General features: G+C 41.8%; 1 protein-coding gene and 1 pseudogene across 1 annotated transcript; one reads left to right on the top strand and one right to left on the bottom strand.

Annotated features, from left to right (window-relative positions):
* The first annotated feature begins 5,092 nt into the window (after nt 1–5,092).
* On the top strand, nt 5,093–26,572 carry LOC102390650 (annotated as a pseudogene).
* LOC123464799 (olfactory receptor 1G1-like) lies at nt 14,281–15,225 on the bottom strand. The gene has a single exon (XM_045162417.1). It carries the CDS (start codon nt 15,223–15,225, stop codon nt 14,281–14,283), a length of 945 nt encoding a protein of 314 aa, XP_045018352.1.
* Nucleotides 26,573–27,218: the final 646 nt, after the last annotated feature.

The following is a 27,218-nucleotide window of genomic DNA, read 5'->3' as shown; positions in this document are numbered from 1 at the left end:
TTGCCTGGAGAATTCCATGGACAGAAGAGCCTGGTGTGCTACAGTCCATGGGGTAGCAAAGAGTTGGACACGACTAAGAGACTAACACTTTATATACATTTACTAATTAAATCCACATGTCAGCCTTACAACAAAATCTTATGGTATTAACAATTAGTGTTCTTTCTGCTTTTAAGCTTTTAGGAAATGACAACATAAATGATATCAATTTCACAGGCATGTAGCTGATGCAGCTGTCAGAGATGGGATGCATATATATTCACATATATATGGTAATGTGTGTGTATATATACATACATAGATGGACTGTATAAAAACATATATGGAACCTGGGGCATATACATATGTGTATATATCCCATACAGATATAGATTGAACTATATTCATATACATACATACATACACATGAACATATGTATAGGAATATACAAATAAGAATATATATGTATTACATATATAAAATTACTTTTTTCTGTAGGTTAAAAATGATCAACTATTAGTTACTTCATGTAGTTCAGTCTAATACTATTTGTGTGATCAGATTCTGTACCTTTAATATGGAAGCATCTCCTTTCATTGTCATGGGTGCCAGACGCTCTGTGTTATTTGAGGGCTTCAAGGAAACTGAAGCTGTCCTGAATTCTCTTAGTGCTCTGTCTAGATAATTCCTTTCATTCATATTTGTATACTTTCCAGATGCCAAAAGGCTCTCACATACATTAGCTTATGTTTGCTGCTGCTGCTGCTAAGTAGCTTCAGTCGTGTCCGACTCTATGCGACCCCATAGACAGCAGCCCACCAGGCTCCCCTGTCCCTGGGATTCTCCAGGCAAGAACACTGGAGTGGGTTGCCATTTCCTTCTCCAATGCATGAAAGTAAAAAGTGAAATTGAAGTCACTTAGTCATGCTGACTCTTAGCGACCCCATGGACTGCAGCCTATCAGGCTCCTCTGTCCATGGGATTTTCCAGGCAAGAGTACTGGAGTGGGGTGCCATTGCCTTCTCCATAGCTTATGTTTAAGCCATCGATAATTATTGAGAATTTGTGAGCTTCCATTTATGACCAACCTAGATAGCATATTCAAATGCAGAGACATTACTTTGCCAACAAAGGTCCATCTAGTCAAGGCTATGGTTTTTCCAGTAGTCAAGTATGGATGTGAGATTTGGACTGTGAAGAAAGCTGAGCACCAAAGAACTGATGCTTTTGAACTGTGGTGTTGCAGAAGACTCTTGAGAGTCCCTTGTACTGCAAGGAGATCCAACCAGTCCATTCTAAAGGAGATCAGTCCTGGGTGTTCATTGGAAGGACTGATGCTGAAGCTGAAACTCCAATATTTTGGCCACCTCATGCGAAGAGTTGACTCATTGGAAAGGACTCTGATGCTGGGAGGGATTGGGGGCAGGAGGAGAAGGGAACAACAGAGGATGAGATGGATGGATGGCATCACCGACTCGAGGGACATGAGTTTGAGTGAACTCTGGGAGTTGGTGATGGACAGGGAGGCCTGGAGTGCTGCAATTCATGGGGTTGCAAACAGTCGGACACGATTGAGTGACTGAACTGAACGGAACTGAAATAAAAGAATTAAGTGGCCTTCCAAGGTATTGCACCCATTTTTTTGGGGGGGGGGGGGCTCCTGCATTCTAACTTCACTCAGCAGGGTGCCTAGTGTTTCTTTGCTGGGACATTAAATGAAGCAAAGAGATACAAAACTTTGAGAGACTCAGTCACTCTCAGGTGTCTGAAAATGAGGGCGGTTCCTTTACAGGAAACAGTCACTTGGAGCATTGGTTATATCAGTTGATGTTACCCTAGAAGAAGGTCACATAAGAAGATATTTGAGATCATGGATGCAAGTCAGTGAGTCAGTCAGTTCAGTCGCTCAGTCGTGTCCAACTCTGTGACCCCATGAATCGCAGCACTCCAGGCCCCCTGTCCATCACCAACTCCCGGAATTCACTCAGACTCACATCCATTGAGTCAGTGATGCCATCCAGCCATCTCATCCTCTGTCATCCCCTTCTCCTCCTGCCCCCAATCCCTCCCAGCATCAGAGTCTTTCCAATGAATCAACTCTTCGCATGAGGTGGCCAAAGTACTGGAGTTTCAGCTTTAGCATCATTCCTTCCAAAGAAATCCCAGGGCTGATCTCCTTCAGAATGGACTGGTTGGATCTCCTTGCAGTCCAAGGGACTCTCAAGAGTCTTCTCCAACACCACAGTTCAAAAGCATCAATTCTTCGGCACTCAGCTTTCTTCACAGTCCAACTCTCACATCCATACATGACCACTGGAAAAACCATAGCCTTGACTAGATGGACCTTTGTTGGCAAAGTAATGTCTCTGCTTTTCAATATGCTATCTAGGTTGGTCATAACTTTTCCTCCAAGGAGTAAGCGTCTTTTAATTTCATGGCTGCAGTCACCATCTGCAGTGATTTTGGAGCCCCCAAAAATAAAGTCTGACACTGTTTCCACTGTTTCCACATCTATTTCCCATGAAGTGATGGGACCAGATGCCATGATCTTCATTTTCTGAATGTTGAGCTTTAAGCCAACTTTTTGACTCTCCACTTTTACTTTCATCAAGAGGCTTTTGAGTTCCTCTTCCCTTTCTGCCATAAGGGTGGTGTCATCTGCATATCTGAGGTTACTGATATTTCTCCTGACAATCAGGAGTCCTCAAACACACATAGAAATCTCTCTGTCTCATGCACACACACACACCCTGCTGATCTGAGGATTCCTGTCATCTGTGTCTGAGACTCATTCCAGGGGAAGGATAACCAGTCTGTGGTTCAGATCGTAAACACTCGTATATGTACAAGTCATAAATAACACACAAAGCAAGACATATACAATGCACAATCATGTGTCATCCAACAATACACTCACAACACACCACTGGCACAGCATGACACACCTTATAAAATACATAAACACACCGCATACACATAGCTCATCACTATACATACACACCATCAAAAACATACAAGGCCAACTACAAAAATCTTACAAGACACACAACAACACACATGCACACCCAGTCATGCACTCACTGCAAGCAGCACACACACTCCCTTAATTGAGGTTTGCTTGTGCCCCAAATCCTTGCGAGGTGAAGGCAGTTAGCATGGGTAGGCTAAGCCTATTCACCACCACCACCAACCTGTGCCCTTCATGACACACACACAGACAGAAGCAAACAACACACATTCCAGCTCTCACTCACCAGTGCATCACCCAAAAACACAGGTTGGACAAACACTAAGCTCTGGCTGCCTAGTGGAGGTTGAGCCCTGTCTGACCTTGGTTCCTTGATGAGGTCAGGCATCTGCTCCAGCAGCCCCGATGCTGAGCCTTCACCCTGAGCTGTAATGCCTGCCTGGTGGGGGACGTGCCCCATCATGACAACAGGAGGCAGATATTTAAGATGATGGGCACTGCTCAGGAGCTGCTAATTGCACGTTAAGAGGCTGACAACTAGATCTCTGTGTGCTAAAACAGGCCTGGACTGGGTCTAACTCAGGAAGAGAATCAGGCTGAGTCAGGTACAGAGGACACACACACACACACGACTATCAAACAACACATACACAATCATACACAGCCCACACACACAAACTACCAAGCAACAAATACACAAGCATACACGATATACAAATGATTATCAGACAACTCACACACAAGCACGCACACACACACACACACACACTCATGAACACAGACATACTCACACTCAAACCCAAATAGATCCTTCGGCAAGTATGGATTTCCAGCTCCTTCTGACCTGTGCTTGTCATCAGTTCAGACACCTCTTTCAGACTGTTGCTTAAATCCTCAGCTTCTCTTCATAGTACAGGAAGAGCTCCTGTGGATTAATCGGCCAATTTCTTACTACCGTTTTGTGAGTAGCATGTCCAGGAGCCAGAGGGGACTGGAGGAGTCACAGGGGAGAGTGTCTCTAATGCCAGGGCTGACTGGCATTCCTTCCTTCTTGGGCATGGTTCCAAGCTCAAACTTACCTTGGGCAGAGTTCCAGCTGGGACTCAGAATTTTTTAATTTAATTTTTAAATGATTTCAGACTTAGAAAAATGTTGTAAAGATGATAAAATGAATTCCTGTATGCCCTTTGCCCACATTCCAGAAAGACTAAAATTTTACCATGTTTTGCTTTATTATTAATATGTGTGTGTGCATCAAATATTCACACTGCAAATCTTTGATAAGTATACACAGCACATATATCAGAAGGCATATGATTTTGTTCAGATGTCTGAGACATCTGAATAACTCAAGACAGGAAGATAATTTAAGAGAAAAGGACTAAAGGACTCCTGGGGAGAGCTGGGTGTGAGCAAGAGAAAAGCACTAAAGGACTCCTGGGGAGAGCTGGGTGTGAGCAAGCAGGTTGGCTTTGACAAAGGAGAGAGAGGGTTTGGGAACTCTCAGTGGTTAAGGAGTGGGACGGGGGAAAATGTTCTGCTGGAGGGACAGACCATGTGCTGTGCTCTCTGATTAACTCTGTGTTGTGTATTCACATACTGCAACATGTACCCTTCAGGGGACAAATGCCCGCTTGGCTGATGGCAGATAATCTAAGGGATTGTCAGCAACCACAGTGGCCAGGGAGCACTGCCTTTCAGTCAGGGCTTCAAGAGTGGTGGCAGGAAAACAGTATATTCAAATATTATTTTGGATATTTCTTGGTTGGTATTGATTATTTTATTTTGTCGTGCAATATTGTGGCTTCCACAGCAACACTGGTGACCCCCATGTGGTCAGCAGAATAAAGCAATTGGCAAGAATATAACATGCTTGGTGGTGAGAAGGTGGTTGGTGAGCTTTGTTTATGGGCAGGAACCTAAAATGCAGATAGTGCAAGTTAGATTATGAGGAGAAGCCTGAGTAAGAGGCCTAAATCAGATGAATAGGGGACAATAGGCACCATGTGGGAAGATCCAGGACTTGGGATGTGCACATATATGAACTGGATGAGGGGGGGTCTCTTTCAAAGAGAGTTAGAAGTACCACCTTTTGTATAGTCTCTGACATGTCTGTCTTCTCTCCCTTCAGGAGGTGTGGTGGCATGGACCAGAACAACCAGTCCAGTGCCACTGAATTCCTCCTCTTGGGTCTTTCTGAGAGGCCAGAGCAGCAGCCTCTCCTATTTGGCATCTTCTTGGCCATGTACCTGGTCACTATGCTAGGAGATCTGCTCATCATCCTGGCCATAGGCTCTGACCCCCACCTCCACACCCCCATGTACTTCTTCTTGGCCAACCTCTCTTTGACTGATGCCAGCTTTTCTTCCACCACGGTTCCCAAGATGCTGGTGAACATTCAGACTGACAGTCAGACTATATCCTAGGGGGATGTTTGGCCCAGATGCACTTGTTCATGACATTCGGGGCACTGGATGACTTCCTCTTGGGGGTGATGGCCTATGACCGCTATGTGGCCATCTGCCGCCCCTTCACTACTCCACGTTCATGAGTGCCTGCTCCTTTTGTGTGCGTGCTCCTTCTGGCAGCATGCTGGGTTCTCACCAAGCTCGCTGCCCTCTTACACACCCTGCTCATGGCCAGGCTTTCTTTCTGTGCAGACAACACTATCCATTACTTTTTCTGTGACGTGGTCCCTCTGCTGTAACTCTCCTGCTCAGATACTAGCATCAACCAGGTAACCCTGTTTGCTGTGGGCTCCATGATACTGACTGGTCCTCTCTGCCTGATCATCCTGTCACACACACGTATCATCTCCAGCATCCTCAGGGTCCCATCTGCCTCTGGCAGGCAAAAGGCCTTCTCCACCTGTGGGTCCCACCTCATGGTGGTCTTCTTGTTCTACGGCATGGCTATTGGGGTCTACCTGTGTCCTCCTTCATCACATTCTGGGGGTGAGTAGGGCTGTGTTTTACACTGTAGTGACACCGATGCTGAACCCCTTCATTTACAGCCTCAGGAACAAGGATATGAAGGTGGCATTGAGCAGGCTTTTGGGAATTCACACACTGTCTTCTCAGGGACTTTAATCCTAAATCCATATTTTGCAGTTTCACTCTGTAGAACCTATGTGTTTATAAAGGAATACCATCCCCTACTGTATTGACTTATGTTTTGAGAAAAGTGATCTCAAAATCATTCACTTAAGCCCCCAAATCCTACAATGTGAATCATCTGTGTATTTATGAATGACAAGTACTGTATTATAAACATTGGTCACAGAGAGAAATTTTAACAGACTTTGTTAGGTTCCTCTCTGTCTACTACCACTAGCTCAAACCGTAGTGATCTATGGTGATGGCTCCCCTCCTGGAAAAGGTCCTCTGTATACTTTCTTTTAGGGAGTTCTGGGAAAGGTCGAGGTTGTTCCTGAGTCTTTTAGGCCTTAATTGTCATCAACTTGAACTAAATGACAAGTCAAAGAGATACTTTGGGGTAGCAGATATTGCTCCATGAATCTAGTCTTTCCTATCAGAACCCTGGATTCAGGACAGGAGTGGGTGTGATTTTCCAGTACATGCTGTGCTTTGGCTGGTTTCTTTAAATACTTATGTGGAGCCATTTGACTTTCATATCATGCCTTTAGTGGCTAGCTGTCCATGCTGTCAATTCTTGTCTTTCATTAGTATGTCTAGTTCAGTTCACTTCAGTTCAGTCTCTCAGTCGTGTCTGACTCTTTGCAACCCTATGAACCACAGCACGCCAGGCCTCCCTGTCCATCACCAACTCCCAGAGTCCACCCAAACCCATGTCCATTGTGTCAGTGATGCCATCCAACCATCTCATCCTCTGTCATCCCCTTCTCCTCTTGTGCTCAATCTTTCCCAGCATCAGGGTCTTTTCAAATGAGTCAGCTCCTTGCATCAGGTGGCCAAAGTATTGGAATTTCAGCTTCAACATCAGTCCTTCCAATGAATACCCAGGACTGATCTCCTTTAGGATGGACTGGTTGGATCTCCTTACAGTCCAAGGGACTATCAAGAGTCGTCTCCAATACCACAGTTCAAAAGCATCAATTTTTTGGTGCTCAGCTTTCTTTATAGTCCAACTCTCACACCCATACATGACTACTGGAAAAACCATAGCCTTGACTAGATGGACCTTTGTTGGCAAAGTAATGTCTCTGCTTTTTAATATGCTGTCTAGGTTGGTCATAACTTTTCTTCCAAGGAGCAAGTGTATTTTAATTTCATGGCTGCAATCACTGTCTGCAGTGATTTTGAGCTCAGAAAAATAGTCAGCCACTGGTTCCACTGTTTCCCTATCTATTTGCCATGAAGTGATGGGACCAGATGCCATAATCTTAGTTTTCTGAATGTTGATCTTCAAGCCAACTTTTTCATTCTCCTCTTTAAGTTTCATCAAGAGGCTCATTAGTTCTTCACTTTCTGCCATAAGGGTGATATCATCTGCATATCTGAGGTTATTGATATTTCTCCCGGAAATCTTGATTCCAGCTTGTGCTTCTTCCAGCCCAGTGTTTCTTATGATGTCTGCATATAAGTTAAATAAGCAGGGTGACAATATACAGCCTTGACGTACTCCTTTGCCTATTTGGAACTGGTCTGTTGTTCCATGCCCAGTTCTAACTGTTGCTTCCTGACCTGCATATAGGTTTCTCAAGAGGCAGGTCAGGTGGTCTGGTATTCCCATCTCTTTCCGAATTTTCCACAGTTTATTGTGATCCACACAGTCAAAGGCTTTGGCATAGTCAATAAAGTAGAAATAGATGTTTTTCTGGAACTCTCTTACTTTTTCTGTGATCCAGCGGATGTTTGATCTCTAGTTCCTCTGCCTTTTCTAAAACCAGCTTGAACATCTGGAAGTTCATGGTTCACATATTGCTGAAGCCTGGCCTGGAGAATTTTGAGCATTACTTTACTAGCATGTGAGATGAGTGCAACTGTGTGGTAGTTTGAGCATTCTTTGGCATTGCCTTTCTTTGGGATTGGAATGAAAACTGATCTTTTCCAGTCCTGTGGCCACTGCTGAGTTTTCTAAATTTGCTGGCATATTGAGTGCAGCACTTTCACAGCATCATCTTTCAGGATTTGAAAGAGCTCAACTGGAATTCCATCACCTCCACTTGCTTTGTTCGTAGTGATGCTTCCTAAGGCCCACCTGACTTCACATTCCAGGATGTCCGGCTCTAGGTGAGTGTGAGTGATCACACCTTTGTGATTATTTGGGTCATGAAGATCTTTTTTGTACAGTTCTTCTGTGTATTCTTGCCACTTCTTAATATCTTCTGCTTCTTTTAGGTCCATACCATTTCTGTCCTTTATAGAGCCCATCTTTGCATGAGAAAAGGGAGCAAAAGTGAACTAAATTCACAATCCTCAGATTTACCTTTGGCATTTATCTTTTAAAAAAATTATTGAAGTATAGTTGGTTTACAATGTTGTGCTTGATTTTCTACTGTATAGCAAGTGACTCAGCTATTTTTTCAAAGAATTTGTCTATTTCATCCAGTTGGACAATTTTGTCCATATAAAGTTTACTACCACTGATCAGTGAGAATTCCTTCTCCTATGATATATTCAACTTGCTTTCTCTCATTTTTCCTAACTATCTGGTAGCTGTTTATCAGTTTTGCTGTTTCAGTACTTCTGTATTTATTTTTATTATGTCTTCCTTCTACTTCTGGTATCTTTCATCCTGCCTTTTATAGCTTTCTAAGGTAGAACATTTTGTTATTTTTGTTGATGTTTTTTATTCTCTTTCAATGTAAGTATTTAAAGTGATAAATTTCCCCTTAAGCATTGCTTTATCTGAAGCTTGTCAATGTTGATATGTTGTCTTTTCTACATCTTGCAACTTAAAATATTATCTTATTTCCCTTGTTCTTTTATTTTTTGACTGGTGATCTCTTTTTAGAAGTATGGTGGTTAATTTATGGGTTCCTACATATTTCATTATTATTTATTATTTAAAAATTTTTTTGTTTAATTATTTTACATTTTTTAATTATGAAATAGTTTTAGACTCTCAAAATAGTGCAAAAATACTGAACAGTATTCTTAAATACCTGATAACCAGTTTTCCCAATTACTCTAGTGTGCTTATCAGAATCAAGGTATTAATATTGATAAACTTCTATTAAATAATCAGTAGACTTTTTTCAAATTTTCTTACTTATCCCAGTAATATCCTTTTTAAGCTAGGAGCCAATCCAGGGTCACACATTATATTTCACTGTTAAATTTCCTTTAATATTATATAGTTCTTTTGTTTTTTATGTCCTTGATATATATGAAGACTACTGGACAGTTATTTTGTAGAATTTTATCCCTCATTTGGAGTTATTAGATGTTTCTTCATGATTGGACTGAGCAGATACCACTTTGACATATCGCAAAAGTGCAAGTGTCTCCTTATTACATCTTATCAGGAAGTGAATAGAGTTGGTATGCTTTTCTCTCTCAGTTTAAATGCTGTTTGTCTTTATTTGTGACAGACATTGCAAATATCTTTCTTTTTTTTTCCAGCTTATCAACTGTCTTTTACTTTGTTTATAGGATTTCTTTGTCATGAAAATTTTAAGTTTTTATATGAACAAATTTATCCATTTTGTATTACCTCTTGATTATGAATGAAAGTTATTCTCAATATTGATGTTAAAGAGGAATTTACCATGTGTCTTCCTAGTACCTATATGACAAATGGCAATTCACTTATTCTAGGACATTTATTAAACAATGCATCTTTGTACAAGCATGGAAGTTCTATCTGTATATACTCTAAATTTTTATTTCTGAGTATTCTATTCAATTCACTTGCCTACTTGTTGATTCATTCACTAGTTCCACACTCTTTAATTACTGCATTTAAGACACACTCCAAACGCTGGACTGGAAGAAACACAAACTGGAATCAAGATTGCCGGGAGAAATATCAATAACCTCAGATACGCAGATGACACCACCCTTATGGCAGAAAGTGAAGAGGAACTCAAAAGCCTCTTGATGAAAGTGAAAGTGGAGAGTGAAAAAGTTGGCTTAAAGCTCAATATTCAGAAAACGAAGATCATGGCATCCGGTCCCCTCACTTCATGGGAAATAGATGGGGAAACAGTGGAAACAGTGTCAGGCTTTATTTTTCTGGGCTCCAAAATCACTGCAGATGGTGACTGCAGCCATGAAATTAAAAGGCGCTTACTCCTTGGAGGGAAAGTTATGACCAACCTAAATAGCGTGTTCAAAAGCAGAGACATTACTTTGCCAACAAAGGTTTGTCTAGTCAAGGCTATGGTTTTTCCTGTGGTCATGTATGGATGTGAGAGTTGGACTGTGAAGAAAGCTGAGCGCCGAAGAATTGATGCTTTTGAACTGTGGTGTTGGAGAAGACTCTGAGAGTCCCTTGGACTGCAAGGAGATCCAACCAGTCCATTCTGAAGGAGATCAGCCCTGGGATTTCTTTGGAAGGAATGATGCTAAAGCTGAAACTCCAGTACTTTGGCCACCTCATGCGAAGAGTTGACTCATTGGAAAAGACTCTGATACTGGGAGGGATTGGGGACAGGAGGAGAAGAAGATGACAGAGGATGAGATGGCTGGATGGCATCACTGACTCGATGGACGTGAGTCTCAGTGAACTCCGGGACTTGGTGATGGACAGGGCGGCCTGGCGTGCTGCGATTCATGGGGTCGCAAAGAGTCGGACACGACTGAGCGACTGATCTGATCTGATCTGATCTATCCTCAGGCAACTAAACACATGGACCCAAAATAGCTAAATGTAAACACCTATTTAAAATCATTTTATAGAAAATTTTGCAAAAGTGTGTGGGTACATACAGGTGTAAATTAATAATTCCCTTTGGGTGGGTGAATCCAGGAGGATTTCACCCAGAAGGAAACATTTGTAATGGGCCTTGAAGTGAGAGTAGATCATTGCAAAACAGAAAATAGAAGTTTTCAAGGCAGGAGAAATATCTGAAAAGATACAGAATAATATCAAGAAAAGATGAGAATCTATTGAACTGCCACTTAAGATGGCTCCTGGCCATTAATTCATTAGTTAGTGTCTGCTTTATGATTCAGTTGATCCTTAAACACTAAAAAGCAAGAAAAGGTGGTGAAATCAACGTTTGTCTAGACTGCAGGCAGCAAGAAAAGTCAGGGATTTGCCACTTTATTGTAACCCTGATTGGCATCAGTAGAAAGCATGGAGAGTAACAGAATTATAATTGCTTCCACCATTCAAGGAGAAGATAGTCCAGGGTCATGATAGAGCCTTAGTATTGAGACGCATCCCCAGTATCTTTTTAAACTTGGAAGCAATTTCCCGGTACCAGAGATTCACTCACTAGGAAAAAGTTAGGGTGGGCATATCACTTGTGCATTTACAATGGCAAATGTCAAGCTTCTCTCTGACAGCAGGTGGAAGGGAAGAGAGAAGTTGGGAAGGAGAGAAAAAAAGAGAGAGAAAAGAAGAGAAATTTTGGTATTATTTGTATTTTACATAGAATTTGCAGATTATAAGTATCACTGTGATAAGCATTTTATGTGTTCTCATTTATATGAATTGTCACAGTGAGAGGGTAACAGGCAGGAAGGCCAGGGGTCTCCAAATGGAGGAAATAGTCTGCAAGTGTCAGACATTTTTATCTCTCTTAAGCAGCAGGAGGAAACAAACTAACAATATTTTTTTCCTTCTCTATACAAATTTAAAGGGAGGTTTCTCTTAAAATACTGTGTTGCCATAATGACACCTGGTTTCCCCTGAAGTTAGCTATTCTTGAGCCTAGAGATAACCAATGCCTTTTTCTTATGGAAATGTTTGTCTTAAGCTATGCTAATATACTACGCCTTTACCCCAAACTCTGCCTCCAAGTCGGTTCCGCCTCTTGGCCCAGAACCTACTTGACAAACGAGTATGTTATACTCAGATATTGTTCCCCTAATCTATGTAAATGAAACTATTTGTATGGTGGTCTGCCCTTCTTTAAGATTCAAGTTAATTATTTTATGGCCCAAGATAAACCATTTGGTGCCATTCTAAATTTTAAGACATTCCTTTCTTTCTTTAACAGACTGCTAGTGACTATATAACATCCAGCTGAAGACTAGCAAGGAGGTACTCTTTCTGCCCCCTTCTGATGCCTATGTCAGAAGCTTTCTCTATCTCCTTTATACTTTAATAAAACTTTATTACACAAAAGCTCTGAGCGATCAAGCCTCATCTCTGGCCCCGGATTGAATTCTTCTCCTCCAGGGGCCAAGAATCCCGGTGTATTCGCGTGATTCAACAACAACCTTTCAACAGCAGCCTTAGATGATAGTTACTGTAGTTGCTATCAAATACTATTCATGTGTTTATATTTGGAAGCAGACTCAGAGATGCTGAGAATTTGTTGAAAGTCACACAGACAGTGAACAGTAAATCTAACTTATAAACCCAAGTATTTCTGCTACTAATGCAAGTTTTACTTTCATTTAAAAAACTATTTTAAAAATCTGAGTTTATCAGTGAGATTTCAGTAGAATCTGAGTTATGTGGGGAAGAAATACAGAGTGCAGTACAGGTTCCAAACTTCCTCATACATTTTATTAAAAAATCCTCTGCAGATTGTTAGGATATATCCTTAGCAGCATCCTTAGGGGGGATGCAATAATGAAATTGATAGTTACATTTTAAAGCAGATCTAACGTGGACTGTTGCCATATTGCTGAAGAAAGATGATGCTTTCATGAAAGAAACTTGGTGAGAGTCTCAAACAATGTGGTCCCAAGTTCCCTTCTCTCTGATCATGTGGCTTGATTCACAAGTCATTGCAGGATATCTAAGTAAGGGCTTATGCTCAAGCAGAGGGTGTGCACCTCCAAGGAGAGAGAATCTCTGGGCCTGTTTCACACTCTCATTCTCCAGCTTCTTATTTGCTTTACCTTGTTTTCAAATCATTCGCTCATATTGGGAGAAGTTGTTGATTAGAACTGTGTATGTGAACAATGTGAAGGAAGAAAAAAAAAGAGAAAGCTAGTAATTGAGAAGAATATGTGCATTTCATGTCCATTGAACCAATGTATGTATTTTGGAATCAGATATCTCGGTTCAAATTCTGACTCTGCCACTTCCTGTGGTAATAATTAATTATTTCAGGTATATAATTTAGCCTGTTTGAACCTTTGCTTTCTCTTCTGCACAATATTTGCCTCAAAGTCTCATGTTGTCTATTGCTGAAAATAATGAAGATCTAAATAAATTTACACAACACAGAGTACTTTGAGATTGATATATGCAAAGAATTCACCTGCCAATGCAGGAGATGCGGGTTTTATCCCTGGGTTGGGCAGATCCCTGTAGAAGGAAATGGCAACCCACTCCAGTATTCTTGTCTGGAAAATGCCATGGACAGAGGAGGCTGTCAGACCACAATTCATGGGGTCACAAAGATTTGGACATGGCTGAGCAACTGAACACACCCACCCATTTAAAATAGATAACTAACAAGGACCTACTGTATAATACAGGAAACTCTACTCAATATTCTGTAATAACCTAAATGGGAAAAGAATTTGAGAAAGAAGAGATATATGTGTATGTATACCTGAATCACTTTTCTGTATACCTGAAACTAATACAACTTTGTAAATCAACTGTACTCCATTATAAAATAAAAATGAAAAAACTCAAATGATGATGTACATAATAATGAACTTTCCTAAGAGTTTACCATAAAAAATGAATTTGCATACACACACACATTTTTTTCTTGTAACCTCTCCAGAATCCCTGCATGATAGAGAGTGTTTTATTACCTCCTTTTGCAAGTAAGGGGGAGAAGGCAATAGCACCCCACTCCAGTACTCTTGCCTGGAAAATTCCATGGATGGAGGAACCTGGAATGCTGCAGTCCATGGGGTCACTAAGAGTCGAACACGACTGAGCGACTTCACTTTCACTTTTCACTTTCATGCATTGGAGAAGGAAATGGCAACCCATTCCAGTGTTCTTGCCTGGAGAATCCCAGGGACGAGGGAGTCTGGTGGGCTACTGTCTATGGGGTTGCACAGAGTCAGACATGACTGAAGTGACTTAGAAGTTGCAAGTAAGGAAATTGTGTCTCACTAAGATAGGGAGGACTGGCGTGCTGCGATTCATGGGGTCACAAAGAGTCAGACACGACTGAGTGACTGAACTGAACTGAAGGTTATTTAATTTGCCCTGGGTTTGAAAGCTAGCAAGTGGCAGATACAGAATTTGAATGGAGGCACCAAGATAACTCTATAAGTTGATTTCCCCTGAATTCCCCCAAATGATGTGTTTGACCTCATGGAGATTGCAGCGCCCTTCTGCTCAGGAATCTCTTCAAGGAACTCTTCATGTCTCTGTTTCTCAGGCTGTAGATGAATGGGTTCAGCATGGGGGTCACCACGGCATACATCACTGCTGCAATCCTGTCCTTGCTGGCTGAATCCGCAGAGGAGGGAATGAAGTACACCCCAATAGCAGACATGTAGAACAAGCAAATTGCTGAGAGGTGGGAGCTGCAGGTAGAGAAGGCTTTCCACTTGCCACTCGCTGAGGGGATGTGCACTATGGCAGCCACAATGCGGGCATAGGAAATGACAATCAGCAAGGGGATCAAGATGGTTAATGTCCCTCCCCAGTATGTCAATACACGCCTGTTGGCATAAGTATCAGAACAAGAGAGCTTCAACAGGGGGAGAAGTTCACAAAAGAAGTGGGGGATGATGCTGTCTGTGCAGAAGGATATCTGAGCCAGGAGAAGGGTGTGGGTTAGAGAGTAAGCCTGAGCAAGGATTAGGGGCATGACTACCAGCAGGATACAGCATCTGGGACTCATGACCAAGGTGTAGTGAAGAGGGTGGCAGATGGCTACCAGCCGGTCATATGCCATCACTGCCAGGAGGAAAACATCTAGACCAATGAACCACAGGAAGAAGTAGATCTGAGACAGGCATCCAACATAGGTGATGGTATGCCTGTGAGCCTGGATGTTCACCAACATCCTGGGGACAGTGGTGGATGATAAACCCAGGTCAGTGAGGGAGAAGTGGGCCAGGAAGAAGTACATGGGGGTGTGGAGGTGAGGGTCAGAGACAATGGCCAGGCTGATGGCGATGTTCCCCACCACGGTGATCAGATACACGCTCAGGAAGATGCCAAAGAGAAGAGGCTGCTGTTCCTGGTGCTCAGACAGGCCCAGGAGGAGGAATTCAGAGACACTGAATGTGTGGTTTCCAGGTTTCATCTCACTGGTGTAAACTAAGGAATAAAATGAAGGATGATGCTTCCAAAACTTTTCTTGCTCTCATATTGTCTAGATGTAAACAAAAGCATAAAACAAAGATGGAATCAGGATATTAATAGCTGTGCATTATCTCATTTAAACCTAAACAGATCTGTGAGATTGTTATTATTATACCCATTTTATTGATAAAGGAATGAGTTTCTTTGAAAGAGTCAGAAGTAAAGTTTAAACCTGGTGATTCTGATTTTAGAGTTTGTGATCTTAACCTCCGTACCAGTCTGCCTCTGATTTGGTACCCAAAACTCATTCATTTATTCGTTCCACATATTCAGTGAGTACTGACTATAACTAACTACCAGAGATACAATGGTTCCTGCCTTTCTATGGATAACATGCTAGTCAAAGGAGTCCTGTAATATACAAAGACTTTTATAAAAAACAAAGAAGAATTAAAATGAAGCAAAATATAGCTATCACTAGCAGATTGCTTTAAATTTTGTGGGCAACAAAGAACTCACCATGAATGATTAAAAAGGAGTCAACCAAGTAAAGAATTGTGGAAAAGAGTGTTTGCAGGAATTGTAAACAGGGCAGGAGCACATATATTTGGAGGAGCAGAAGGAAGGCAGGTGGGGCTCAAATATGGTAGGTGGAGAGGGGTAGGATAAGGGAGAGGGTTGGGAGAGGGGATGAGGGGTGGGAGGGGCGTATAGGGGTAGGCAGAGCAGGTACACCATGGAGTGAAGATTCCCAGTAACATTGGAGACCTGCTGGCATGGGTGGTTCTTAAAACAGCAGACAGGATCAATCATGGGATCTGACTGATGGTGTGGAAGGATCATTCTGCTACTGTGGGGAGAAGGACTGTAGGGGCAAGAATGACTATATAGTACAAGGAGACCGGTTAGAAAATTCAGGGACTTCCCTGATGGTCCAGCGGTTAAGAATCCACCTTGCAATGCAGGGGACAGTGAATTAGGCTGCACATGCCTCAGGACAGCTGAGCCCCACATGCTGCAATGAAAGATCCCACATGATGCAGCTAAGATCAGAAGCAGCAATAAATAAATAAATAGATAAGTATTTTTTTTTAAAGAGAAAATTCATATAAGACCCAGCCAGGTATAGAGACAGGATGAAGTAGCTGGATTTGGGTGATGATTTAGAGTTGGTGATGAAACCAGAAGTGGTAGACAGAGATATGGAGTAGATTAAGGCTTTTCACTCCTCCAGCTGCACTCTTAGAGGTACAAGTAGTAAAATTCTCTGAAGTAAACAGGAAAGGATTAAGGTGATTTCTTTTATCAATGGAATCTGTTTAAAATTTATATAGCTTAAAATATCTAAGACATGGTCTCAAATGGCAAAAATCCCTGTAATGCCCTGGAAACATTAATGGAAATTTCCTGTTAGTTTTCTTTGCCCTTCTTGAGAAAATTATTATTGTTACAGTTTAGCCAGCAATATTTACTCTTTTACTCTGTATTTATTTAGTCTCAGCATTTGTCTTTACTGATTGTATTCTCTGAAGCTTTTTAATTGTATTACTTCTAGTACTTTCTAGTTTTTTAAGGTGATCACTGACTTGTTTTCAAACTTTGTTTTTTAATTAAATCTTTTATTTATTTTATTAAAAAATTTTTTAATTTTTATTTATTTATTTTTATGTGATATTATACATGTTTTAATGCCATTCTCCCAAATCATTCCCCCCTCCCTCTCCCACAGAGTCCAAAAGACTGTTCTATACATCTTTGTCTCTTTTGGTGTCTTGCATACAGGGTTGTCGTTACCATCTTTCTAAATTCCATATATATATGCGTTAGTATACTGTATTGGTGTTTTTCTTTCTGGCTTACTTCACTCTGTATAATGGGCTCCAGTTTCATCCACCTCATTAGAATTGATTCAAATGTATTCTTTTTAATGGCTGAGTAATACTCCATTGTGTATATGTACCACAGCTTTCTTGTCCATTTGTCTATTGATGGACATCTGGGTTGCTTCCATGTCCTGGCTATTATAAACAGTGCTGCGATGAAATCTTTTAAAGTAAAAAAACAAGCAAAGAAAAGCAGAGTTCCAGTGATACAGATGACTCTGAATTATTCCCAGAAGAGGGAGAATAAAAAAGGCAAAGGCTTCAGGGACCATTTGCAGGACTGTGGATAGATATGTAAACCATGTCTGATGTGTTTCCTATGTGACAGTGACTTCTATCATTTAATCCATACCACCTGTATGCCATGCATCTTTACCCTGCATTTCCAGATCAGGAAAGCTCAGAGAGGCTAAGGGACCAGATTACGATCACACAAAGGGAATAAGTCAGTATTCAAACTAAGATCTCCAACCAAATCTGGAAATTGGTCCATCATGCAATTCTACCACCTAAGGCAGGCCTTTATTTTCTCATGGGTACTAGGGAGGGACTAAAGTCCCTGATGCTGGTAAAGATTGAGGGCAGAAGGAGGAGAGGGCATCAGAGGATGAGATGGCTGGATGGTATCACCGATGCAATGGACATGAACTTGGGCAAACATTGGGAGATGGTAAGGGACAGGGAGGCCTGGTGTGCTGCAGTCCATGGGGTCACAAAGAGTCCAACATGACTTGGTGAATGAACATGCACTAGAGATATTTGTTAACTACTTTGTAATCATGTGAAATAAATCCAACCTTTAGAATACCTCCACATTGGGTCTGGGGAGCCATGTTTTTAATTTTTCATGTATTCAAATATTTATTGATTGCCTGCATTATACCAGGAATGCCTCTGGGCATGAGATATTTAAAGTCATTTGAAGTAGGCACAGTCTCTGCATGTACAGTCTGATTGGAGAGACTGACAACAAACAAATGAACAAGAAAATACATAGCCAAAACTCTGCTGAGTTCGAAAAGGAGAGATACAGGGGTGACACTGAGAACATATAATTAGAGGACCTAATTGAGAAAGGAGTTCAGGGAAAACTTCTTTGAGAAAACCAGGAGTAGAAGAAAGAAGAGGAGGGGAGGAAAACTTTCCAGCACATGTGGTGGTCTGGAGGAGGGAAAGGGACTGGTTGGTAGAGGAAAAGCAGTGTGACTGGAGTGTAGTGAGCAGGCAATGAGCTGCATGTAATACAACCTCTTTGGCCACAGGTGGTTGAACCATGGAATTGGATGAATCAAACTGAGTCAGGAGAATTGTCATTTAAAACTTGGAGTTAGTGATACAGAGACTTGAACCATTAGTTTTGGGCTCTGAAAATATAAGTCCCTGGGTGTTCATGGGGGTGTAAGTCTCTCAGTCTTGTCTGGCTTTTTTTAAAACTCTTTTTTACCACCAGGCTCCTCTGTCCATGGGATTCTCCAGACAATAATATTGGAGTGGGTTGCCATACCCTCCTCTAGGGGATCTTCCTGATCCAGGGATTGAACCCACTTCTCCTGCAGTTCCTGCAATAGCAGGCAGATTCTTTACCACTAGTGCCACCGCAGATGACAAATGCCCTTGCTGTTGTTGAGTTACTGGACAATGTTCCTGGCAAGTGCCAATTTGTAGTTGACATTACACAACATTGTAAGGTAATTATACTCTCAAGAAATATGTTCATTCATCTGGAATTTTCTAGGCAAGAGTACTGGAGGAGGTTGCCATTTCCTACTCCAGGGGATTTGCCCAACCCAGGGATCAAACACCTGTTTCTTGCATCTTCTGCATCGGCAGGCAGATTATTTACCATGCACCACCTGGGAAGCCCATTATATAGGATTCATTACATAGGACACTGACCGATGGATATGAGTTTGAGCAAACTCCAGGAGAGAGTGAAGGACAGGGAAGCCTGGTGTGCTGCAGTCCACGGGGTCACCAAGAGTCAGACAAGACTTAGGAACTGAGCACATCATTACACTGGAATCATTGATTTAAATCATTGGCCACTGGCTATTCACTCAACCTCCAGCCCCTCCCCTCCATGGGAGGTCACCTGACAACCAGCATCCTACCTTGGGTGGGGTCCAAAATTCACCCATTGACATAACAAAAGCAAACTGAAAATAAACTGATGTTCCAATTTATTTTCACTCTTCTGAGTGTTTCCCACCCCACCCCAACCCTCAACGGGAGGCAGAATGACTTAGTGCTCAAGAGGGCAGACTCTAGGGTAAAGTGGACCTGGCAATCAATTTCTTCTCTCATCTGTGAGCCAGGGATAAATTACAAAATATCTCAATGATCACAACAACAGCAATAGCAAGAATAACAAGTATTGATTCATCCTGCCAGATGTGGAACTAAAGTGCTTTGCTTCTCTCACTGTGGTATTTTCACTCTGATTAGATGAACTCTCTATTTTTCAGATGAGGAAACTGAGATGTACAGAGGTGAAGCAATTTGTCCCAGATGAGGTGGCAGGTGAGCAGTAAAACCCAGACTTGAACTGCAGGGTATCTGATTCAACACTTACCTGGCTGATCTCAAGCCAACCTCAGCTGTTACTCAGCATGGAGTTCTACACTTGAACACTTTCTCCTTGGACAGTGGCAAATTCACATCACAGCCCCATTAGGAGACTCAGCCTCTTCTCCTTGTGTAATGGAAATGAAACCCAGTGTTGTTGGCAACTATGGAGTAGATTTCTAGAGTCACAATAAATGGAACTGAGAGGGCCTGAGGGGATTCATGCTGGGAATATTTTCCAGGTTTGGAGACCCCAGTGACCTCATTAGTGGGAATAGAGACTAACTGTCTCTGAATCCCTAAAGAGATGAGGAGTACTGCTCTTTCCAGTTGGGATTCCTGTTCTACATGCATGCTCTTAGAGAGCGTTCCTTTTGTCCATCACCTGGGGAGGCAATGTTCTGGGCTTGCTACCGTTGCCCTGTTCTCTTATATCTGTGACTCAGAGGAAGAACTTGGGTGAACAGTCTGGGCATAATGTAGTTCTTCATTTGGACTTGACATGGTCTTAGCCCAAGTATTTGACAAATATTTCAACCCTTCTGTATGTTATTCTCCTCATCAAGTGCAACTAGGGTGTCTTTTAAGGAACAGAAATTCTTTAATGTAGACCGATTTATCAGTTTTGTTTGATTTATTTTGTTCACCAAATTTATTTTGTTTGTGAGATTCATCACTGTTTAGTGTGTATTTTATTTATTTTCATTCTGTTTACAATTCCATTATACAAATATACTACAACTTTTAATCCATTGTAACGTTGATGTAATGTTCCCTGGTGCTCAGATGGTAAAGAATCTATCTGTCTGTAGTGCAATAGACCTGGTTTTGATCCCTGGGTTGGGAACAATCCCTGGAGAAGAGGATGGCTACCCACTCCAGTATTCTGGCCTGGAGAATTCCATGGACAGAAGAGCCTGATGGGCTATAGTCCATGGGGTCGAAAAGAATTGGACATAACTGAGCAACACACACACACACACACACACACAATGTAGATGGACATTTAGGATTTTTTTTTCCAGTTTGGGACTATTATGAATAGGGCTGCTGTGACTTTCTTGTAACTATCTATTAATATGCATATATATGTAACTCTTTGGGGGCACATACCTAGGTATGGAAATGCCAGGTTACAGGGAATACGTGAAAAGATACCACCCAATGGTAGTCCAGGACTTCCCTAGTGGCTCAGACAGTAAAGCATCTGCCTACAATGTGGGAGACCAGGGTTTAATCCCTGGGTTGGGAAGATCTCCTAGAGAAGGAAATGGCAAAAGGTCGGACACGATTGAGCAACTTCACTTTCACTTTCAATGGTAGTCCGGAGGGTCCAGAGTATGTACTCCCATTTGTGGCATAAGATGGTTTTAGTTGCTCCACAACCCCAGCAAGACTCAGATTGTCAGTCTTCTAAATTTTAGTCATGCTGATGGGTGTGTGACAGTATCTCATGGTGGTTTTAATTTGTATTTATTTGACATTAAAAATTGAATTTGAACACCTTTTGTTATGTATGTTGTTCATTTGGATATCTTAAGTGAAGTAGTCATTCAAATATTTTACTTATTTTTCTATTGCATTTTCTTCCCCTTTTTTTCCATTGATATAAAGAATTTTTTATATAGTCTGAATCTGATTTCTTTGTTGAAGAAAGGTAGGTAGCTAGCTTTATAGACAGGTGGATATATGGATAGATAGAATCTTCTACTCTGTGAGTTGCCTTTTAACTATCTAAAGGATATATTTTGATGAACAACAAATCATAAATTTAAGGTAGTCAAGTTTGTTGATTAGTTCCTTTATGATTTATACTTTTTGTGTTTTTAAAAATATGGCCAAATATATGAAAATATCCTTGTATATTATTTATAAGAAGCTTTTATTTTTTACCTTTCACTTTTAGATCTATAATCTTCTGGAAGTAATTTTTGTCTATGATGTGAATTATAATTCATTTTTCTTCTCTATGAATATTCAACTACCCTAGCACCCTTTGTTGAAAATCCATCTTTTCTTCGTGGCATTTCAGGATCACCTTTGTCACATGTATTAATATATGAATATGTGTATAGCTGTGTGGGCTTGCCTGGTAGCTCAGCTGGTAAAGAATCTGCCAGCATGCAGGAGACCCCGCTTTGATCCCTGGAGAAGGGATAGGCTACCCACTCCAGTGTTCATGGGCTTTCTGGTGGGCTAGACAGTAAAAAACCTGCCTGCAATGTGGGAGACCTAGATTCAATCCCTGGGTGGGTTGTGAAGTTCCCCTGGAGGAGTGCATGGCAACCCCCTCCAAGATGCTTGCCTAGAGAATCCCCATGGACAGAAGACCCTGGTGAACTACAGTCCATGGGGCTGCAAAGAGTCAGACACGACTGCCTGACTAAACACAGCACAGTGCACATAGCTGTACATTCAAATCTTTGTGTGAGAAATTTATATTTCTTTTGCGTAAATCCCTAAGAGTGGAATTGCAGGGCCAAGGGTGTATTTAACTTCAGGAGAAACTGACAAACAATTTCCTAAACAGTTCTATATTATGCAATACTGCCTGTAATGTATGAGAGTCCTAACATCCTCATTACCACTAGGAATTGCCATTTATCTGAATTTTGGCCATTCTAGTGGGTTTGTTGTGCTATATCATTGTGGTTTTCATTTCCATTAATCTAATAACTAATGACGTTGAGTGTCTTTATATATGCTAATTTGCTATATATCTTCCTTTGGTGAGATATCTGTTCAAATTTTTCACATTTTTTTCCAAATAATTGGATTGCTTGTCTTTTGTATATGTTCTGGATTCAAGTCTTTATCAGAAATACATTTTGAGAATATTTTCTGCCAGTCTGAAACCTGTCTTTCTACTTTGAATTTCTTTTGTGATCAGTTCAGTTCAGTTCAGTTCAGTCACTCAGTTGTCCGACTCTTAGGGACCCCATGGGCTGCAACATGTCAGGCTTCCGTATCCATCACCAACTCCTGCAGCTTACTCAAACTCATGTCCATTGAGTCGGTGATGCCATCCAACCATCTCATCCTCTGTCGTTCCCTTCTCCTCCTGCCTTCAATCTTTCCCAACATCAAGATCTTTTCCGATGAGTCAGTTCTTCACATCAGGTGGCCAAAGCATTGGAGTTTCACCTTCAGCATCAGTCCTTCCCTTTTTTGTGTGTTAATATACAATATTTGTTTTTCTCTTTCTGACTTAGTTCACTCTGTATGACAGTCTGTAGGTCCATCCATGTCTCCTCATATGGAACAATTTTGTTCCATTTTATGGCTGATTAATATTCCATTGTATACATGTGCCAAATCTTTACTCCTCTCTTGATGGACATTTACTACTATGTATAAAATAGATAACTAATGAGAACATACTGTAGAGCATAAGGAACTCAGCTCAATGCTCTATGGTGACCTAAATGGGGAGGAAATCCAAAAAAAGAGGGGTGTATGTGTACATATGGCGGATTCATTTTCCTGTATAGCAGAAAATAACACAGCATTGTAAAGCAACTATAGTCCAATAAAATTTTTTTCAAAAAGGTTTGTTTTGAAGAACAGATGCATTTTATCATGTATTGAAATGCATAGAAGTATATATACAATTATTATAATAAATTACATTAGGAAAAGAAAAGTATAAATTACCATATAAAGTAAGCTTCATTTATGGAAATATGTATACCTATGGCTGATTCACGGAGAAGGCAATGGCACCCCACTCCAGTACTCTTGCCTGGAAAATCATGGACAGAGGAGCCTGGTGGGCTGTAGTCCATGGGGTCACTAAGAGTCAGACATGACTGAGTGACTTCACTTTCACTTTTCTCTTTCATGCATTGGAGAAGGAAATGGCAACCCACTCCAGTGTTCTTGCCTGGAGAATCCCAGGGACAGGGGAGCCTAGTGGGCTGCCGTCTATGGGGTCGCACAGAGTCGCACACAACTGAAGCGACTTAGTAGCAGCAGCAGCAGCATGGCTGATTCATGTTGATTAAGGCAAAAACTATCACAATATTGTAAAGTAATTATCCTCTAATTAAAATAAATTAATCAAAAAACCATCTTAGAAGGATAAATAAATAATGGATGGGTGAAGTACTTTGACTTTCTCCTTTGTTTTCATGTCTATGTTATTGTATTTGGATTCCCATCATAAAGCAGAATTAATTTTAGAAGCATCAAATCAAAAAGGAATTCCCACTTGGGAGAAAAAAATCCATCCCTATATCCAAGCTATGACCTAACTAGAGGAAACATTAAGCCGTGGGGAAGGGGCAGTAAGGAGATCTTTCCACATCTCCTTTGGGCTCACACCCACAGGGCATCACCCTGATGTTCTTCCTCAGGACAGTGTTTCCTCAGTGTTGGCCCTTAGGTCCATGTACCTCAGAATTCCCTGGCCCTGGAGCTCATGAATGAGCATCACTGGAGGTGGAGCTGGGATCTGCATCTTTAACAAGCTCCCAAGGGATTCTGGGAAATGTTGAAGTTTAGGGACCACTGCCTGGGAGTATCTTTCCTGAAGGGAGTATAAAGAAAACTGAGTAATTAATAGATGTTTAATGCATGTCTCTAGCCAAGAACTTGGTGCCCAGTCCCTGTGGTCCCCTCCCTGGTGGGCAGAGCATAGTCTTCATATTTCCATTTTTGAAACTGTGGATTGAGGAGTCTGCTTATTTCACCCTGATGCTGGTGAGAGGTTCAGGACCACAGAAAGTAAGTGAAAGTGAAGTGAAGTCGCTCAGTTGTGTCCGACTCTGCAACCCCATAGACTCTAGCCTACCAGGCTCCTCTGTCCATGGGCTTTTCCAGGCAATAGTACTGGAGTGGATTGCCATTTCCTTCTCCAGGGGATCTTCCCAACCCAGGGCTCGAACTCGGGTTTCCTGCATTGTAGACAGACTGTTTACCATCTGAGCCACCAGGGAAGTCCCTGGTGAGAGGTTTGGGACCACAGAAGTGGTGGCTAAATCTGGTCTTGGAGTATCCTACCGAGAAGCTGAAGCCATTTTGTCCGACTCTCTGTGACCGCACTGGCTGTAGCCGCCAGGCTTCTCTCTCCATGGAATTCTCCAGGCAAGAATACTGGAGTGGGTTGCCATTCCCTTCTCCAGGGGATCTTTCCAACCCAGGAGTAGAACCTGGGTCTCCCCCATTGCATTGCAGGTAGGTTCTTTACCATCTGAGCCACCAGGGAAGGCCCAGAGAAGCTGAGAAACTAGTCCTTATTCCCTGAAGCATAAAGTTCAGAGTAGAACTTAGTCTCTTTCAACCAAAAGCAAGTGTGTGTGTGTGTGTGTGTGTGTGTGTGTGTGTATGTGTGTGCACAGGTGGTCATCACCTCTGTGCTCTTGGCTTATGTCATTTCTTTTTATTAGTTTCTAAAGATGACGGTGGGGGAGAAGACATATCATGGTTTATCTCTTTGACACCTATTGACATCAGCCCTTTTTACTATGAATTGTGGATGTTCAAGGGGTCATGAGAACTTGTTGGATCAGGAGGAGACTGGAGAATGAAAAATATGATTACTAGTAAAAAATATGTAACTGCCAGTAAAAAGTTTGCTTTGTAAAGCAGTGATATTGCAAGACTGAGCTCTAAGGCACTCTGAGTTCAATCAACAGATAAGCTTATTTTTCCTTCAATCTTTATACATAATGGAAACTTTGACTATTTATTTTTGATCCACTTGCCTTTGAGAATTTGTTGTTGAAGCTTCCTCACTATACTTACTAAAGGATTTTGAAGTCAGATTTCAAAAGTTCATATGTTACAACCTAAAGGTCAAACTTTATGACTGATTTTAAAGGTACAGAAACAAAATAGAAATGAGGTAGATTTTAGCTTAACATCCCTCTGCTATGCTAGGGATTCATTTTGATCTGCCTGATTGTTAGTTTCTGCTTCTTTCACTGTCCTTTGACCCCCATGAGACAGGAGAGGAGCATGACGAGGGAGAACCAGAGCAGCGTGTCCGAGTTCCTCCTCCTGGGGCTCCCCATCCGGCCAGAGCAGCAGGGCGTGTTCTTCGCCCTCTTCCTGGGCGTGTACCTGACCACGGTGCTGGGCAACCTGCTCATCCTCCTGCTCATCAGGCTGGACTCTCATCTCCACACCCCCATGTACTTCTTCCTCAGCCACTTGGCCCTCACTGACATCTCCTTTTCATCTGTCACCATCCCTAAGATGCTGATAAACATGCATAGTCGGGATCAATCCATCCCCTATGCAGAATGTGTAACACAGATGTATTTTTTCATATTTTTTACTGATCTGGATGATTTCCTGCTCACCTCGATGGCCTATGATCGGTACGTGGCCATCTGCCACCCTCTCCACTACAGCACTGTCATGGGACAGGGGCTGTGCACCTTACTAGTAACTGTGTCCTGGATTCTCTCCTGTGCCAATGCCCTGTGTCACACCCTCCTCCTGACCCGGCTGTCCTTTTGTGTTGACCTCAGCATCCCCCATTTCTTCTGTGACCTTGGTGCCCTGCTGAAGCTCTCCTGCTCAGACACATCCCTCAATGAGCTGGCCATTTTCACAGCAGGAGTGGCCGTCATCGTCCTCCCATTAATATGCATCCTGATCTCTTATGGATGCATTGGTGTTGCCATCCTGAAGGTCCCCTCCACCAAGGGGATCTGCAAAGCATTGTCCACATGTGGCTCCCACCTCTCTGTGGTGTCTCTGTATTATGGAACAATTATTGGGCTGTATTTTTTCCCCTCATCCAGCACTTCCAGGGACAAGAGCACCATTGCCTCTGTGATGTACACAGTGGTCACTCCACTGCTGAACCCCTTCATTTATAGCCTAAGGAACAGGGACATGAAGGGGGCCCTGGAGAGACTCTTGCACAGGGCAAAAGTCTTGTCTCAATGACATTTGCTCATCTTATAACAGACACATATGTTAACAGAACCCCAGATCCTAGCATGAAATAAATCCTCAGTTAATATTTTATAACTTGGATCGCATCCTACGACAGTTATTGTCTATTTCCATACAATTCATTAGAATAAATTGTTAATTTTGAGTTGATATTCTTGATTATAAATTTTGTGTATTAAACTGAGAAATTGCATAGCTGGCAGTACTTATGTCTCTCCTCTCATTTCCTGGGAATTTATTAGTCCCCTTAAAAATATTTTATTTAATTTTGTTTTTTATTTATTTTTAATTGGAGGATGATTGCTTTAGAATGTTGTGTTGGTTTCTGATGTACAGCAACACGAATCAGCTGTAAGTATACATGTATCCCCTCCCTCTTGAGTCTGCCTCCCAACACCCAGCCTTTCCACCCATCTAGGTCATCACAGAACACTGAGCTGAGTTCCCTGTGTTATATAGCTGCTTCCCACTAGCTGTATATGTTACACACTGTAGTGTATATGTGTCAATCCTAATCTCCCAATTTGTGCCACCCTGTCCTTCCCTGGTATGTCCATATGTCTGTTCTCAGCATCTGTTAGCATCTCTATTCCTGACCTAGAAATAGTGTCATCAGTACTGTTTTCCAGATTCCATA

This window comes from Bubalus bubalis, chromosome 12, assembly GCF_019923935.1.
Source record: "Bubalus bubalis isolate 160015118507 breed Murrah chromosome 12, NDDB_SH_1, whole genome shotgun sequence".
In the NCBI taxonomy this organism is placed as follows: domain Eukaryota; kingdom Metazoa; phylum Chordata; class Mammalia; order Artiodactyla; family Bovidae; genus Bubalus; species Bubalus bubalis.
Note: the sequence above shows the minus strand (reverse complement) of the source record. Positions and strands in the feature narration are given on the sequence as shown.